We start from the raw sequence: 17,394 nt of genomic DNA on the forward strand, positions 1-17,394 counted from the left end.
AAAGGATTAAAAGAAACGGTTATCCTGGTTTGTCCTTTGGTTGGTACCTTCAAAGCTTAAAGAACTGAAATAATGCAAAATTAAAATATTAGTATGAGGAACAATACCTTCATTAATTCACATGAAATCTCTAAGCTTCACCAAGTTAAAATGAAGGCCTCATTCTTAAATGCAATTTATTGTACTCCTGGAACAAGTAGAACATACAGCGTTTTTTAAAATAATGAGATAAACAGGAACTTTCCATATAGTTTATTTTAGCAGATGACTTTCAAAATTTTAAGAATACATTATCAAGAGCTTACATGATCAATTATATATTTATATATTTGAATACCTTCTTTTTTTCATAATAAAGTGCTATTCAGGATTACCTCATCTTAATGCACCCAAACTGATTTGCCGCTTAAAGGCCGTTGGACACCGGAAGGTCAACTACAAAGTTTGCTCCAACCCTTGTAATTCCATTAGAAACTTTGGCAAAATCCATAATCCTCTGCTACTCACGTTTTACAGACATAGGGCAGATTAAAAGAAATGTGTTAATGCAACCATTTGCCACATCTGTACAGAATAACATTGTGCATTACCCATCCATCAAAGTCATAAAGTCCAGTCTAAAAAGCAGCGGCACTTGACTAAAGTGGCACTCTTACTGTTTGGAAAACTACAGACTGACTCTGGACGTGTTCTACTGTTCAGAAGGTGCTTAAAAGGCTTGGTAAGTGGCAATCTGTTTTAAGGAAACATGATACAAGGAGTTTAAAATGACCATAAACAGATCTCTGCCTGGAATGTACTCAAGAGGTAGCAGTCAAATAACCAGTAAATCATCGGTTGATGTTTTTATCTATAAAATTCAAAATATAGCTTATCATGATTTCCTCTTTTTTTGTATACATGCAGATTTATTGGTCTGCAAAACATAATAAAACTGCTTTAATTCATGGTTAGGTATCAATAGTTAAGAAGATTAAATTGGTGCATAATTAGTGGAAAGTCTAAACTGGAGTGTATTAAGCCAGAGTTAAGTATTTATTACTGGAGTTAAAAAGCAACAAAGGCAAGCAGCACACTAAAATAAATGCACAAAAACCATACAAGCAATAAATGTCTGGCAGCCCAACTCGACACACCAACAAATTCAAAAAAATCTTCCAGAAAAGCAGATGCATAGTGTGTTAATAAAGCATGCAATGCCTAGTTCTGTGTTGTGCAGATGATCAGAAAAAAAGAGAGTGGACCAGGCATGGTGAAATCTCTGGACTGCAGTTAGAAAGATTTCTGTTCCTTAAGTCGGAGTGACGCTCCAAAGTGAGCAAGATCTCCAGCATGAAATACAACCAAAACCAAACGCATGTTAATCAACCAACATGGTTTCATTTCCATAAGGTCCTGCACCTACTGCAGTTCCCCAAAAGTCATGTTAGATAAAAACGCAACATTGGTGAACCCCAAAGCAATCTACAATTCACATTTAATGCCAGGATCTTACAATCTCCTGTACAACAGTGCCACCTGCTGGACTAATGTAGACACTGCTGAGGAGTGAAAGCTAAAGCACTGCAGTGCAGGGAATGAGGTCACATTTTATCTATCATCTATCTATCATCCTCGGACACTCTTGGCACGAGGCTGCTGTTTGAACATTGCTATGCATTTAACTAATCATAATCGGTATGTCTGCATTTGCATTAACTCAAATTCCAGTTTATCTTCTAACCCAACAGCAAGTGAAGGCACTTTTCTGAATGCTAAATGCATTTTCCTTGTGTGCTTTCTCAAAAGGCATGCTCTAAATATTCAAAATACAATTACTTGTTTGAAACTTTACACTATACAGAAAATAGAACTCTGAAATGACATCAATATGATGTGAAGTACACGACTCCATGTGTTTCGATTTCAGACAAAAAAAAAAATGACACAGATTACTTTAATTTTTTTCTATAGTAAGAGACAAATATGATTGAATGAATCTGATCTGAGCCTTGTTATTACTATAAATACACAAAGACTCAACAACACATTATTTTTAGTGAGTAACGCTCATTCAGAAATGACATTTCTGCTTAAATCTTGACAAATAACCTTGGCACCCCATTTCTTTAAAAGGAGAGTGAACACTTGGGTGGTATAAACGGTACTTAACACACACCTGTATTTAGCTTGCCTTCTTTTCAGCTTAGTGTTGGCACTAAATTACATTACAAATATTTCTAAATCCCTCCAATTTCCAAAAAATGCAATATGTACAATTTCACATTTATTCATACTAGGCAGTTATTTGCTTAATTATCTATATGATGTAAATTGTAAATAATAAAGTATTTGGATAAAAATCATCATCATAATGGAATATTATGAAAACCTCTAAACTTGCAACTTGGTCAGCTAACAGGAGAAAATCGCTACATTTACGTTTCTGTATTTCACTAAATATATGATGAATTCATTTACATTTTTGTACATTTTCCTTCATTCAGGCATACTTTCTAATCCGATCTTGCTTTACAAATGTTATTTTGTAGCCTGTCTCCTAGAATGGAGAAAGCGGTTTGGGGAAAAATTGTGTATTATAACATGTGTCAAAACTGAGTATTAGAACCTGTGTCATTGTATCATGCGATAGTCCTTTCCTTGCGAACACAGAGAGCTGCACTAAGATCTTCTCGCTGCTTGCGCAGAACTCTGGTCAAAGGACAACATGGCAGTGAGAAATCAGAAGGTGACAGTCTTAAGCTTTAATTAGTAAAAAATGCAAGGCTTTTCCAATCTCCTTGTTGGGGGGTCAGTGGTGGCGAAAGTAGTCCGCTGCATCCTCCAAACAGGGAGCCAAGTTTAGGCTGAAGATCATTCCACACCTCACTCATCTAGAAAGAGAGGGAAGAATAATTTAAAAAGTGCCATTCCCATGCTCAAGGTGTTTCACAGAGTTTCATAAAGAAACAGAAGGTATATGTAACATTGGGTGTAGATAGAACATTAAAATAGATACAGGATATACAAACGGGAATTAAACAGAATAAAATACAATAAGCCAGAGTAAAATAATAAATTCAATACTACAAGAAAGCCTAGCAAAACACATCATTTGTGATTTAACACACACACAAATTATACTCAACATCTGGATAGAGAGGAAGACTTAAGGAGGCAGAATGTCAAGTTAAGTTAAAAGCCTTCCTGAACTGATGAGTTTTAAGTGTTTTTTAAAAGAAAGAATGGAGTCAGCTGATCGAATTAATTTAGTGAGGTCACTCCAAAGTCAGGACACAATACAGCTAAAGGCCCTGTCACCCATAAAATGCAGGTCAGTGTGGGGCACAACAAGATTGGCAGAATCAGAGGACCTTACTTTGCAAACAGGAGCATAGCGATGGAGAAGGTCACTGATATATTCCAGTGCAAGGCCATTTAAAGGTTTATGTTATTAATAGAATTTTATTTTTAATTCTGTAAGACACAGGAAGCCAGTGGAGGTGAAGCAGGATGGATGTTATGTTCTCACTGTTGCTGGTCTGTGTTAGGACTCTTGCAGTAGAGTTTTGAATCAACTGTGATATAAGATTAGAAGCCTGGCAGAGAGTTGCAAAAATCAATGTAGGATGTGATAAAAGCATGGACAAGTTTCTCAGCATTAGAAAAAGAGAGGAGTGAGCAAACATGGCATATGTTATAGAAGGCAGGAATATTTCTTAATTTGGTTAATGTGGATGGAACAAGAAAAGAAGGAATAACAAAATGACACCAAGATTCCTTGCATTAGAAGGTCTGATGAGAACCCAGTCAAGAGTGACTGAGAAGCAGCTCATTTTCTTAAGTTGTGCTTTGGTGCCAGTTTGCAGGAGTTCAATTTTGTTGCAATTTAATGTGAAAGAGTTCTGCTCCATCCAGGTTTTAATTTCACTCAGGCAAGTTGTGAGCGGAGGAAGTCCTGATGAAGTTTCACTTTTAACATTGAAATAAAGCTGAGTTGAGTATCATCTGCATAAAAATGATAACCCAGTCCATAGCTATGAATGATATGGCCAAGGGGAAGCATAGAGATACAGAAGAGCAAAGGGCAGAGGACAAAGTCCTGAAGAACCCCCTGTGACACCGGTGCAGGATCTGCCTTTGCCAAGACTAACAAACTCTTGCCTGTCAGTCAGATAGGACTAAAACCACTGGAGGGCAGTGCCACAGATACCCAGCAAGTTCTCCATTCTGGACAGTAGAATGTCATGTCTGACAGTGTCAAATGCTGCACTAAGATCTAACAGAATTAATATGCTGATATGTCCAAAGTCTGCTGCCATAAGCAAATCACTGGTTACCCGAAGTAGAGCAGTTTCACAGTTGTGCTGTGCCCTGAAAGCTGACTGAAAGGGTTCCATCAAATTGTTAGAAGTTAAGTAATTGGTGAGCTGGGAAGTCACAATACACTTAAGACTGTCAGCATCAAGGCCAGACTTTTTTTTTTCTCCCAAGAAGTGATCTTAAGGGAGGCTGGCACAAAGCCAGTGTCAAGGGATGTATTTATTATTGTCTTAAAAGTCGAGATCATGGCATTAAGGCAGGATTTAAGAAATGTGGTGGGGATGGGGTCCAGAACACAGATATTGGGCCTCATCTTACAAAGCAGGCCATTAACAACTGCAGATGTGACTGGTGAAACTTTAGAAAAAGAGCTGAATGGAGAGGGAAGACAGGGAAAGCTATAAATGGATGATGGATTTATGTTAGTTGAATTATTTAGATCTTTAGTTTTATTGTGGAAAAAGTGGAGGAACGTTTCACAGACTTTGGTAGAGGAGATAAGTGGGCCAGATACAGGTTGAAGTAGTTTATTAACTACAGAGAACAAAACCCTTGGGTCATCATGGCCACTTTCTATTATTCTGCCATGTGTGTTCTTAGCTGCAGTTAGTGCACCACTGTAAGCCCTTTGATGGTCAGAGAAAGTCAGGATGTGCACGGTGAGGCTTGTGTGTCTTACATGACATTCTCTCAAGGCGTCGTCCAGCTGCTTTCATAGACCGTAACTCTGAATTGTACCATGGAGAAAAAAAAGGTTACACAAGTCAAAAAGCTGCTTATTCCTACCATTTGACTTTAGAATTAGCCCACTAAGCCCTAGCATGCAAACGTATTTTAACATTGAAGTCAGAGCATCTTCTGTCTTTTCACAGAAGATAAGTTGTAATTAGAGGACAAAACTGGAGAAGGATGGGGGAAGCTTGGCCACCATCTAACAGCAATCAATCTTTATTAAGCACTTCAGTACACTTCTAGTATGGATGAATGAAGACAGTGAATTTGGTGCACAGTGACTACTGAATGGTACTGCTGCCAGGCCAAGCTATCCTGCACCATGAGAACATAAATAAGTTAATACAATACAAAGGATAAAGAAGCCTTAGAAAAGTGAAGGAATTTTTTCTTTAATATTTCTGTACTTCCTTTCTAGAGAAGAAAGTTAGAAAGTCACAAATTCAAGTATTTGATGCTTGTCACATCATACCCAAGAGAACTTCAGGCTGGAATGGCTGTCAAAGGTGCTTCCACAAAATATGAGGTAAATGGTCTAAAAATATGTCAATTATTTTGTTTCCTTCACAAATTTGTAAATATTTCTAATATTATCTTTTCACTTTGCCCTTCTGGTGAATTGAGTGCTGTTTAACCTCTGTTGTGTTATGTTTACCCCTGGAAAAAGGAGTTAAAAATATTACTGTGTGTAACAGAAACATGTAAATACCAAAATGCCAATGCAAATACAGTAGGAAAGGTATGTAGAGTGAGCACTGCTGTACTTATGAGGATTCAGTACATGTCCTTTGTATGACATGTTTTGAAACAATTATTAACGTCTTTGACTTTCTACTTGATCACAATTATTTTGACTTTTTGCCATGCACATACAGTTAGGTCCATAAATATTTGGACAGAGACAACTTTTTTCTAATTTTGGTTCTGTACATTACCACAATGAATTTTACAAGAAACAACTCAGATGCAGTTGAAGTGGAGACTTTCAGCTTTAATTCTGTGGGGTGAACAAAACGATTGCATAAAAATGTGAGGCAACTAAAGTATTTATTTTAACACAATCCCTTCATTTCAGGGGCTCAAAAGTAATTGGACAATTGACTCAAAGGCTATTTCATGGGCAGGTGTGGGCAAGTCTGTCGTTATGTCAGCATCTGGTGTCTGAATACTTTTCTAAACAAACTAAAGAAGAATGGGAGCAACCCTTAACTTTGTAGGAGCCAACTGACATTATATATTACATTTTACATTATATGGCAGCTTTTCTTTTCAGCACCACTACAGAATACAGCATGATGTGCTTCATCCAGAATAAATGCAATACAATGTCTTCATACCTCTCTGTGTCCTTGTATCTGCGAGTTTACAAGTGCCCCAATTATGTAGCAAGTGATCTGAAGATAGATGAATATCAGCTGTGTCTCCTGGCAAAGGCAGAACAAGGAAAAGTAGTTCCGGAGCTCCATTGTCAATATTGCATTCTCTTGCTAAAAAACAAAACAAAAAACAAAAAAAAAAAAAACATCTATCAAAAGTGTTTTACATTGTAGCTGTACAGAATGCACTATTTACTAACCACACTATTGTTCTGACCACTGTTACTAGATATGATAATGAAGAGCAACAGGAGATACAGATTTCAGTACTCAAAACGCATATTTAGCTTTACAAAGCCACTGCGGCTAATCCTTTCTTTGCAACATTCATCAGTTAATTGAGTTGTTATACTTTAATTCGGGTCTGGTTCATCCTCCTTACCAGGGATTAGGATTTGGTGCCACATACATACCAGTATGACGCATGCACTGTTTTATACATACTGTATTTAGTTTCCTGGGAACACGGAACAGCAAGCTCTCCCAATAGATCGATTGTACTGTATTAAATGAGGGATTGTAGGTTGACTATAACTTTGATACATCCTGTGTATATGAGAAATAATGTGTTTGATTGGGCTGCCATGCTCTGTTATTCTCACTACGTAGTGTGTTCTGTGAGTTAATCCAAGAAAGGACCTTTACTGCATCGCACGTTGTCCACTGTGTTAAAGAACTAATTTAATAGTCGTCTCATCTTTAAAATGTTAGATATTCAGGACATAAAATATTATCCGTAAAAGAAAGCTCATTATTCTCCTCTGGTATGGTGGCTCAAAGGTAAATGCTGCGGTCTCACGGGTCCAGTGTACTTGGTTCAAATCCATCACCTGTATGCGGTTTGCATATTCCTTCCGTGTCTGTGTCAGATTTCCTCCAAGTCCTCACAATTTTCTCCCACATTCATGATTCTAAATTCCCATGCGCAAGTAAGTGTAGGTGGGTATGTGTGCCCTGTGTAGGCTTGGCTTCCTGATCAGGGTGCATTTCTGAACTAGCATAAACATAAATTAAACTTGAGACTTGACTGTGTAACATTCTACTGTACCTCTCCAAGATGGTGCATTTTAGCACCACTGCTATTAATGGAGGCTGAATACTACTCTTATGCAAAAGATGCTTCAATTTTCTGCATTCAGCAACAAGCTAGAGATATAATAAAATAATACCTTAACATTATATAACATATTACCTTAACATTACTTTACAAAAATTAAAGAGCAGCTCTTATTTGGACACTTAACGCTGTAGGCCATACTTACATAACCCTGCATTTTTTTCCTAAAGAGTTTGACTTCTGGAACTGGCATGTTTACAAAAAACACAAAAACCAGAGATAAAAAACAGAGGAAATGAACAACTCTTCAGGAAATATGGCCCAGATTATCTTTTAAATTGCTCTGTATAAAATGTGTTTATACATTTTTGGGGCTCTGAAAAAGCCAATACTGTGTACAAAACAAGCTAACAACAAACTAGCATCCAGTATTTGTCAGTTCTCTTTCCAGCTGTACCTGTACAATGCGAGACTCCAGCTGTTCAACAGACACTGGCTCCTTACTCTGTACGGTAGCAGATAACATCTGACGCTTCATTAGGCTGTATTTCTGTAAAGCCCGATGATGTTCATGCAAAACGCCCTTTTCATGTCTCTCACATAAATCCTAGTTTAAAAAAAAAAATAATAATTTGGTCAGTTCAAAAACAATTTAATTACTATGGATAAATTGCAAAGAAGGTAGAAATGGATAGTTTATTTACACTTAAAACAGATGTTATCACACATGCACAAGCTCTGTATCATTTTAGTTTAGTCAATCTTGGAAGCAGAAATATTTTATTTTCAAAATTCATCATTTTTCATTAATTCTGACAGTCCTAATCACTTTAGTAAGATGGGATCTAGTAACCACATGGACAGTATTTAGCAAACTTGTGTCTCAGGAATTGGCTTGAAGAAGTAAATAAAATTCTTTCATCACGTTAGTTTACAAAGGTTACATTTATCAGGCTTCAATGATTAGTAAAAACTGTCTTGTCAGTAATGCCCATCTGTCAAACTGTTAACCTGTATTTGAAATGTTTTTTGTCAAAGACTGCTGTAATTTTTTAAATAAAATTTGCATATTTTTCCATCTGTGTAGAATAACTGTTTGCTTAGTGCTACTGTATACAATAAGCACATTTAACTCTATGGCCCATGTATAGGGGGCAACAATAAGAATGTCTACAGGAATTCTGGGCTTAAACAATGCACAATCATTTTTTCATTAAAACTCTCTCGTCTTTAGTAACACGCTTTGTTTAATGGGATGTTTTGTTGCTCCTCTTGCTATGCACAACTAAATGCAAATGAGAATTGGATTTACTTTTCTTATGTATTAGGGAAACAATTAAATGCTTGCACACAATTTTAGTAGTCAGGCTATTTATGTTGATTTTGTCATATGTCAGGATGATGCCTCGAGGTCTTCAACTAAATGATTATACAAATGTGCATTTAACTCTTATTAGCTTTCAAAGAAGAATCCCATACAGTAAAAACATGGTATTGTTTTCTTTAGGAAGGTGGCTTGTGGGGTGTTTTTTTGGAGGGGGGCGGGGTGGGGGTGTTGTTGAACTTCGGAAAATGAATGTACTCTCGTCATTTAAGTAAAAATCGCATGTACATCGTTCCCAAATTTCTTAAATAAATAAATAAATTAGTAGAGTGAAAACAGAAAAAAAAAACATATAATCAGATGAGCAAAGTTAAAACACAAATCTGTTCAGGGATAAATGCAAAAATATAAAGACAAACATTTATTTAAAAATGATTTTTCTGCATTAATAAGCCTAACTCACCTTGTATGACTGTAGTAAATCTAAGAAAAGATTCAATTTTTCAACAACATCATCCTCTTCCCTTTTACCCTAAAAAAATATTTTAAATATTGTTAAATTTAAAAAAAAAATAGTCATCATAATGAACATCAGGATTTCATGTTCATCAATATAATTGAAGTCTGCTGCAATCATTTAACGTTCAGTCTTGGTTTAGTAATCTTACAGTAAAAGATGCAAGCACTGGCAAGTCTGCTAACCACTTATGCACAGAATGAATTCTAAGATGCACCAGTGCAAGCAGACCCATCAAATTTCATCTTTTGCAAAAGGATAAAAGCAAATATTTGTGTAATGCAAAACCATACGTTAACAGACGTAATCTATACTGCCAAATTATTTGTGTGGTACTGATGTCGCATAACTCATACTACACCCTATATCCAACTTAAAGTATGGTTAGAGCATCTCATATTTTTGTCTAGGGTTGCAATAACTGGCAGAACCACCACCTTACAGAAAGAAAACAAAGTCTTGAAGAATAACAGAATAAAATAATTAAAGATGTGTGGTTCTTTCAGAATTTTCACAATACCAACAAAAGTAAAAATAAATAAGTAAAAATAAAAAAAAAAGTTAATAGATATGAAAATGCTGCTAAGTGGAATAAGCAAATCATAAATAAAAGGTTTCATTGCTGAAAAAACGTAAAAGGTGATAAATATGCCTGAACAGCAACAGAAGACATATGTAATAAAAGTTTATTTTTGTTGAAATAGTTATGATCCATTGATTTTTTTTCAGCGTTTCACATACCTGCTGTGCAGCTTTGTCTGCCAATATTGCAAACTCCACAGACAGTCCTTTCAAAGACTGTCTCAAGGTACCCCAAGTGTTGTTGTTTGTGGTAGCCCAGTATGGAACTGAAATGGTATCTGACCCCAGAGCACTGCAATTTTAAAACATCAATATTAGGGTACAGATGTAAATCTCACTCTGATGCAACTTCTGATAATATGTACATCATTTCAATTGCTATTAGGTACTTTATAGTTTCTCTCACTTTTAAAAGGCACCTTTTTCACAATTTCGTCAGCTAAATGACCGAAAGCAGTAGCATTTAGATAAGTAATTTCAAAAGTTGCAATCTAAGTGTACAATTATTTGGGCAGTGTGCATACCACAACACACTACATTCAGGGCTAGGCAGCACTGTTACAGTATCAGAATATGGTCCATAATCAACACTAACACTGATAAATCTGAAAAAGCATTTTTTTCTTCCATACAGAAACATTATTTTAGACAACCAAAAAAGGTATCATTTCAAAAAGCTCTTCAAAGTGTGCAGATATAAAAATACAGGGTCTAGCACAGCAGTATGGCTGCTGAAAACTGAGCTTTTTGAAAACACGGACATTGTAATTGTTTTGTGACCAGGTACCAACTTTAGTTTGCTCCGATAATTCACTTAGTGATCTCATCTTTAATGTCATGATAATTCTTTCCTAGCTTCTCTACATTAGCTGATGGATACTGGGCCTTGATACACAAGAATATTTTGCTGCATTTATTTTAGCCAGACCGCTGGTCTTTATTTTCAAAGCCTTTGGCAACCTTATATTTGCGTGTAACCACTGGAGCCAATTTTACTTCAGCATCTGTCCACAAAGAAGTCCATTTTGTTTTGGTTTTTGATCTACTCTGGATTTGCTCCATAAATAAATGTCATGCTTGGCTGCTAAACTGTATATAACCAACAGAAAAGATCTATGCATTTTTAGCCAATTCAGTGTGGATAATAAAAATGGTATGAAAATGCCAGTGTGATCAGAAACCTTTAAAACGAAAACAGCATTTTTAAGTTTTAGTGCTTGTGCAGAATAAGCCTTACACTCATCATTAACAAACATACAAATAAGAAGAGCTGCAGGAAGGTAAACTAATTGATTTTTGTTCAGGGTTACATGCCTTAGTTCTTTCCCAAACATCATCAGATCAGTTGCATTCTCCACAGACCGTATAGCCATCCTCTCTGCACGATCACGCAGCTTCTGGAAACTGTTGAAGATGTTTCGTATTAATTCTCTACTGGCAGAAAACTGAGCCTGGATATCAGGTGGTAGATATTCCTAAAATAACAATACAACAAATTAGGAGGAAGTTCTGCAAACTACTGTTGGATAAACATGAAAATTATGAAAATTAAATGACAAGTAGTAACATGAATATACAGGAATATATCTTGACAGTCTGGTGACAAGTGCTTGTAACTCGCATGTCTAGTATCCTGTGTCTGAATTGTACACATGGTTGCTATGTGTAGTCTGTACATTCCCAACCGGTTTGATTCCATCTCTTTGAAATGTGGGAGATAAATTCAGGTTAGGTTATTTACCAATTCTAAATTGGCTCTGCATGAATGTGGGTGCCTGTGCAGGAGTGGTCCTTGTGATGGCCTAGCATGCAGTCCAGAGTGCGTTCCTGCCTCACATAGGAGCCTACTCCAAATTTATGTTTTGTGATTGACAAATAGATACTATATTAATAATCTACTAGGGAAATTTAATTTGCTGTAGTATACGAGGTGTGGCAGAAAAGTAATGAGACTGATTTTTTATTTACCAAAGTTTTTATTTTTTTCAAACATCAATGTTATCCTTTTCAAAGTAGTTCCCTTGGGCAGCTACACACCGATGGAGACGTTGTTCCCACTGTTGGTAGCAGCGCTGGAAGTCTTCAACCGGTATGGTCTTCAGCATGTCTGTTACACTCTTTTGGATGTTTTCTAATGTCCTTTGAGGACATTTTTCAGTTTAGGAAAAAGGAAAAAAGTCACACGGACTGAGGTCAGGTGAACCACAGGAATGCGTTTTTTCGATTGTCCTTCTGCTCAATTGTGAGGTTTTTCTGCACCAATTTGGCACAGACCTTTCGCATGTGCAAATGTTCAGTCAAAATTTGATGAACGGTAAATCTGTTCAAATTTAATTGTTCACTCAACATTCTTAATGTTAAACGACGGTCTGATCTCACAAGAGTCACGTAGTTAACAGAAGGAGTTGAAACTCGCACTGAGCTATGGGAGGGTACTGATACACGTGCTCTATCAAGGACAACAGTGCAGCGTTGCCAGATCGCTTGCAGTGTTGCCAGTCTCATGACTTTTCTGCCACACCTGGTATTTTAGTGTATCATATAGTACAGAGGGTTGACTTGAGACTGGAGCATCCTGACGTTAGTATATGAAATCAAAGACATTTTCAAGCCATGATCCCCCTCTGTTTATCCTGTGCAGAACATTTCACCTTCTTCACTCTTTCCATCCTATTATTAGTGCTGCTGTTCTGCCAGCAGCCTTCATTTGCAAACATGGGAAGCCCCATAACTCTATGCAATCACTTCTAGGCATTGTGCGGAGAACAGGACATGGTCAGGTAGAACAGCCCCTTTGCTACAACATTATTATTGACAAATATCGAGAAACACAAAAACACTTGCTGGCTATTTCTTTTTTCTAGAAGGTCACCAAATTTCAATCAGATCCATCAAGGTGTTTTTAAGATTTATAGGCATTTAGTTTTTAGGGGGTTCCCTAGATGAATCATTCTTCCAAATTTCAGCTTAACTAAACAGGAAATCGTTAAACTTTGCATTTAACATGTATAGTATTGATTGGTGTATGTGTATTTACAGTATACATTTTTTTTTTTTTTAAAAACAGAAACACACTGTTCTGTGAACACCGATCTACTCCTAGTAGAAACAGTCACTTCTGTGGTGGAAAACTTTCACTTAGGAAGAACTCACAACAACTTTTCCAGTAAACGAATGGCATATTTTTTCCTTTTTATCAATCACAGCCACAAGTGAAAGGATGAAGCAGGGTATATTTCTGGTTAAAGGTTAAATAAGTTGCTGAAGAAGGAAAACACTATCTAATAAAATGTATTAACAGGAAGACATGACAATAAACTCCTTTGAAGATAATAAAATGGAAGCCAGTGTATGTACTGTAAAATAATTTACACTGTAACATCTCTTAAAATACTTTTTGCTACTACATATAATGCAACATATCCCTAGTGTAAAAATACAGCGTATTGTCCTGACTAATGCTCAAGTCAATCATAAAATTTAAATATGGTTAAAACAGAAAAGTCAAAAACAAAATCTATGCAATCAGAAGTCATTGTATTACTTAACATTTAAAAGTTTCAACACAAAGAAAAAAAATATACAAATACCTTAGCCTTTGTTGCAATTTTACAAGTCAAGAATTCATCACCAGCTCTTTTAATAGACTCACGAAGTTTGTTTTGCACATCCTAGTAGAATACATAAGTAAATATTAAACCTAAAGTATTTCCAAAAATCAAACTAAGCTACTACTTATTAATAAAACTGCAAAAAGACAGTTCTGTAATCATGCTGTGAAAACACTGAAAATGCTTCACTTGTACTACATCTTAAAAAGCTTAAGATACTGGAAAAATGTTTACTTGCAGTCAAGTAAAAATTAGTGCTACAAAACTTTTAAAAGAAATAGTAAAGCTTAATTCAATCTTTACACTTTGAAATGAACCATATTAGATCTGCTTAAAAGTAAAAAATAAACAAACAATCTTCATGTTCCAAATATTGTCATCATATACACGTCTGTAGTTTAATGCTATTAACCAAAGTCAGCTAATAATAACAATAATAAAAATATTAACCACTACAACCATAATAATACACACACATACAATGCTCATTGAAAAGAGTTACCTACAGAACTGTTCAATGTGAGGAATATTTTTATGAGTTCATCTTCTGAAAAAAAAGGGTGCCGGGCAACAAGATTAATGAAACGCCTAAGACCACGCCGTCGACCTTCAATGAACTCCTTTTCAGATGTTGAAGTCAAAACTGTTAACAGCAAGCAAGACAAAATACAGTTTGTTCCCTTTGGGGATTATTTACTTAACTAATGCTTAACAGATAACATTTTGTGCATATTTATTATTTTTCTGTCATTTCTTAAAGAAAACATCACATATGGACACACTTTGGTCACTTCTATTCAGAAGAGTAAGTAGTATAATAAGTCTCCAGGTTTCATCACTTCATCAGTTTATTATAAAAATAAATTTACACATAAATCGTGAAAACCTTTCCTGCTTTAACTGCTACTGTATCTAAAGTTACATCTATTGTATATTCTATTGCCTAAAACTATTAAATAAATGCAACAAAAATGACTTATGATGGTAAACCATTATTCTACCTCATTTATCAGTTTGTGTAAATTTATCTTTTTTTTTTTTACCTCCTTTTAGTACTCTTTTCGGTGGGAGTGCCGGCACCATGCGATAGGCAAATCTATGGAGTAAGACTTCATGCAATACATCAAAGTCACTGTATCTACGGTAAACTGATGTTCTAAAACGCTGCATGGAAATGAAAACAAATGTTAATAATCTGAAAATCACATTTTTAATTACATTTATTCTTAACCATCCTTTTAATGCAGCCAAAAAAACTAAATACACAAAATGGTCAAAAACAAATTACGATCACTCTATTAGATGGTATTAGCAAATGAAACATGTTTTACACACATTTATAATTGTGTGCTTCATATCAAACATTTTTCAGTTGATTCGTACACTGATAAAGACAAGTAAATAAACCCTCAAGAAAATGAGCAAATTAATAAGCCCTTACAAAATACACCACTCACTGTATACTCAGCATTATGTTGTTTCACTTATTCCATACAGGTCTTCAATGTCAAATATCTTAAAGTACAAGTTCAAAATTTTTCAAGTCAAAATTAAATTTCTATAAACATGTTATATATGAACTTGTCATGTGAAATTGTGTTTTAAAAGTTTTCTATAAATTATAAAAAAAAAAATACACAGCAAGTCCTGGTGTTATTCAATGTACCCTGTGGGGCACAGGGCATAAAGCATAGAATATATACATTTTTCAAGCCAAGACTACTGTTGTGTATTGATCCGCATCTTACGATTACATACCCACTGTAAAATAGCTTATATATGTATTTTTTTATATAACCTAAACCCCAGTATTACAAGATTAAGCCTTTTTAAAAGAGACCAGCTATGTATGTAACCTCAGCATTTGTCTTCTTCCACAATAACCTATCATACCCCAGGCATAGTTTCCTTTCAAAAGACAAAAATCACAGCAAACTGTTTGTGCCATGTGGTTGGTTTTGTTTCGATTTACTTCTGTATTAATGTGAGATCTCACACAAGCAAATAGAAAACATACCCTTACGTCAAGAAAAATAGTACCAGGAATACGTGATGATTACGATTATTTCCAGATCCCTGTTGTCACAAACATGCGATGGTAACAAGAAAGGAATGTTTTCTTTTATCAAAACTCAAAGAGGACACATTCATTAAGTTTTTATGCTTTTATTTTCCTGTGGAGCCCCATAAATTTCATTGTAAAACGCCAGGACTGGCGAAGTATTAAATCAAGATTATAACCCGCTTTCTCCTTCAATTTTTTTTTTTTATTTTTTAAGCTGGATGTGACAATATGATTGACAATATGACTGACTGACATTTTATTGTTGTTCAAGCAACTGAGTTCTTCCCATAGCATTAAGAAATATAAAAGCAATTTTTTTTTTTTTTTAAATAATGGCTTATTTAAGTACAAAATCATTCTGAGGAGCTAGGCTGATAAAATGTTAACCTAAATTACCAGTCTTCCCATAGATGAGAAGCAAAATCGGGAGTGTACTCCCCTCAACTTTTTCGTATACTGAGATAGAGGAAAAGGCCATCAGAACCACTTCCAGTTGTGCAATATTTCAAATATCATATCTGTTTATCATAACTAATTGATAAATATCAATACACAATCATTTCTCTCTATTTATAATCAAACTGCATATTAAAATGATATCTTTGCACTAGGAGAGATCAAAAACAGTGGTGGAATTTTTTTTCATAATTACGTATGCATTACCTACATTATGTGCAAAGTAAAAGGAGTTATAGTCGCCTAAAAACACACAAAAAGTGTTCGTATTTTATATTTGTTGCAATAAATTGCTATAGGTAAAACTGCATTTAGCTAAATTTAATTATGATAATGATGGCGGAAATAAAAAAAAAATGTGTATGTATTACCAGGAACACCACGGGGATGTAGCAGCTTATTGTTCCCATTACATCTTTATATTTACATGGGATGTTCAATGTTTACATGTTATTGTTAAACTGATGATGTATAAATTAAAAAAATAATAGTTATTGAAAGAATATGCATTAGATTGAATACAGCTTTTAACAACATGTACACATTTATATTTCCATGACACAAAAAATTTGGATGATTGTTTAAATACAATACTACTTCAGACTGAGTAATTTTTCTCAAATTTCATATCAGTTTGCTTTTTATCATTATAAATATCTAAAGAATTTGAATAATCTTATCTGTAATTATAACCACAGTTTACCAATTCTATTGCCAGAAGTGGCCCAAAGGTTGATAGGATTCCATATTTTTGATATAAAGCAGGTGTACAAAAATCTCATTGACTTAGGTCAAAGCATTTGAGTTATCATGTTTACACACAGACAGACAATTTCAAAAATTGTATTTTCAGACTTGGGAAGGTCTGAAATGTCAAGATTCATCAAAATCTTGAGGTCCAATTTTTTCACGATTCCTACACTTTTACTGCTATGTGTATGAGAAAGTAAAAGTGCATCCTTAATGACAAGCAAAATAAAAGCAATGCATAGAAACAAGCCTATTCTTAAAAAATATTTTCTTTTGCAATCTTTTTATGTTAAATTTAGTTGTTTAATAATGAGTTAAACTGAAGAGTATTTTTAACTGCAAATGGTACATTGATCTAAATCAGCTTTATTAATAACATAACTAGCTTAACATAAGAATGACCGATGTCATTACTACTAGTGTGTGTAGTGTATACTCTGCATCAATATTGTGTTTGCTTCAAATCTTTCTTGGTTACATTACATTGTATTGTACATTCAAAGGTTTTTGAGTGAACGAATGTTGTGTGCTTTAAGTGGAAACCACTGTGACAGCAGAGTTTGTAAAACAAGTACAGTGTGCCAAGCAGCAGTGCAAAGTCATACTGTGCCTGCCCAACTGG

General features: G+C 35.0%; 1 protein-coding gene and 1 long non-coding RNA gene across 2 annotated transcripts in view; one reads left to right on the plus strand and one right to left on the minus strand.

Moving 5' to 3' along the window:
• Positions 1-219: 219 nt before the first annotated feature.
• The window catches only part of snx8a (sorting nexin 8a), a 64,227-nt gene continuing 47,052 nt past the window's right edge, over positions 220-17,394 (minus strand). Inside the window, exons 5-13 of the mRNA XM_039773980.1 lie at positions 14,545-14,665; positions 14,008-14,144; positions 13,481-13,561; positions 11,205-11,365; positions 10,050-10,182; positions 9,255-9,323; positions 7,925-8,074; positions 6,372-6,521; positions 220-2,873 (exon numbers count right to left, since the gene is read on the minus strand). Of these exons, the coding sequence (XP_039629914.1) occupies positions 2,745-2,873; positions 6,372-6,521; positions 7,925-8,074; positions 9,255-9,323; positions 10,050-10,182; positions 11,205-11,365; positions 13,481-13,561; positions 14,008-14,144; positions 14,545-14,665 (1,131 nt within the window). The 3' untranslated portion in view covers positions 220-2,744. The remainder of the gene's footprint in view (positions 2,874-6,371; positions 6,522-7,924; positions 8,075-9,254; positions 9,324-10,049; positions 10,183-11,204; positions 11,366-13,480; positions 13,562-14,007; positions 14,145-14,544; positions 14,666-17,394) is intronic.
• The window catches only part of LOC120541963, a 51,467-nt gene continuing 39,060 nt past the window's right edge, over positions 4,988-17,394 (plus strand). The window contains exon 1 of the long non-coding RNA XR_005636121.1: positions 4,988-5,560. This is a non-coding gene — a long non-coding RNA (uncharacterized LOC120541963). The remainder of the gene's footprint in view (positions 5,561-17,394) is intronic.

Source organism: Polypterus senegalus, chromosome 13, assembly GCF_016835505.1.
Source record: "Polypterus senegalus isolate Bchr_013 chromosome 13, ASM1683550v1, whole genome shotgun sequence".
Classification (NCBI taxonomy): Eukaryota; Metazoa; Chordata; class Cladistia; order Polypteriformes; family Polypteridae; genus Polypterus; species Polypterus senegalus.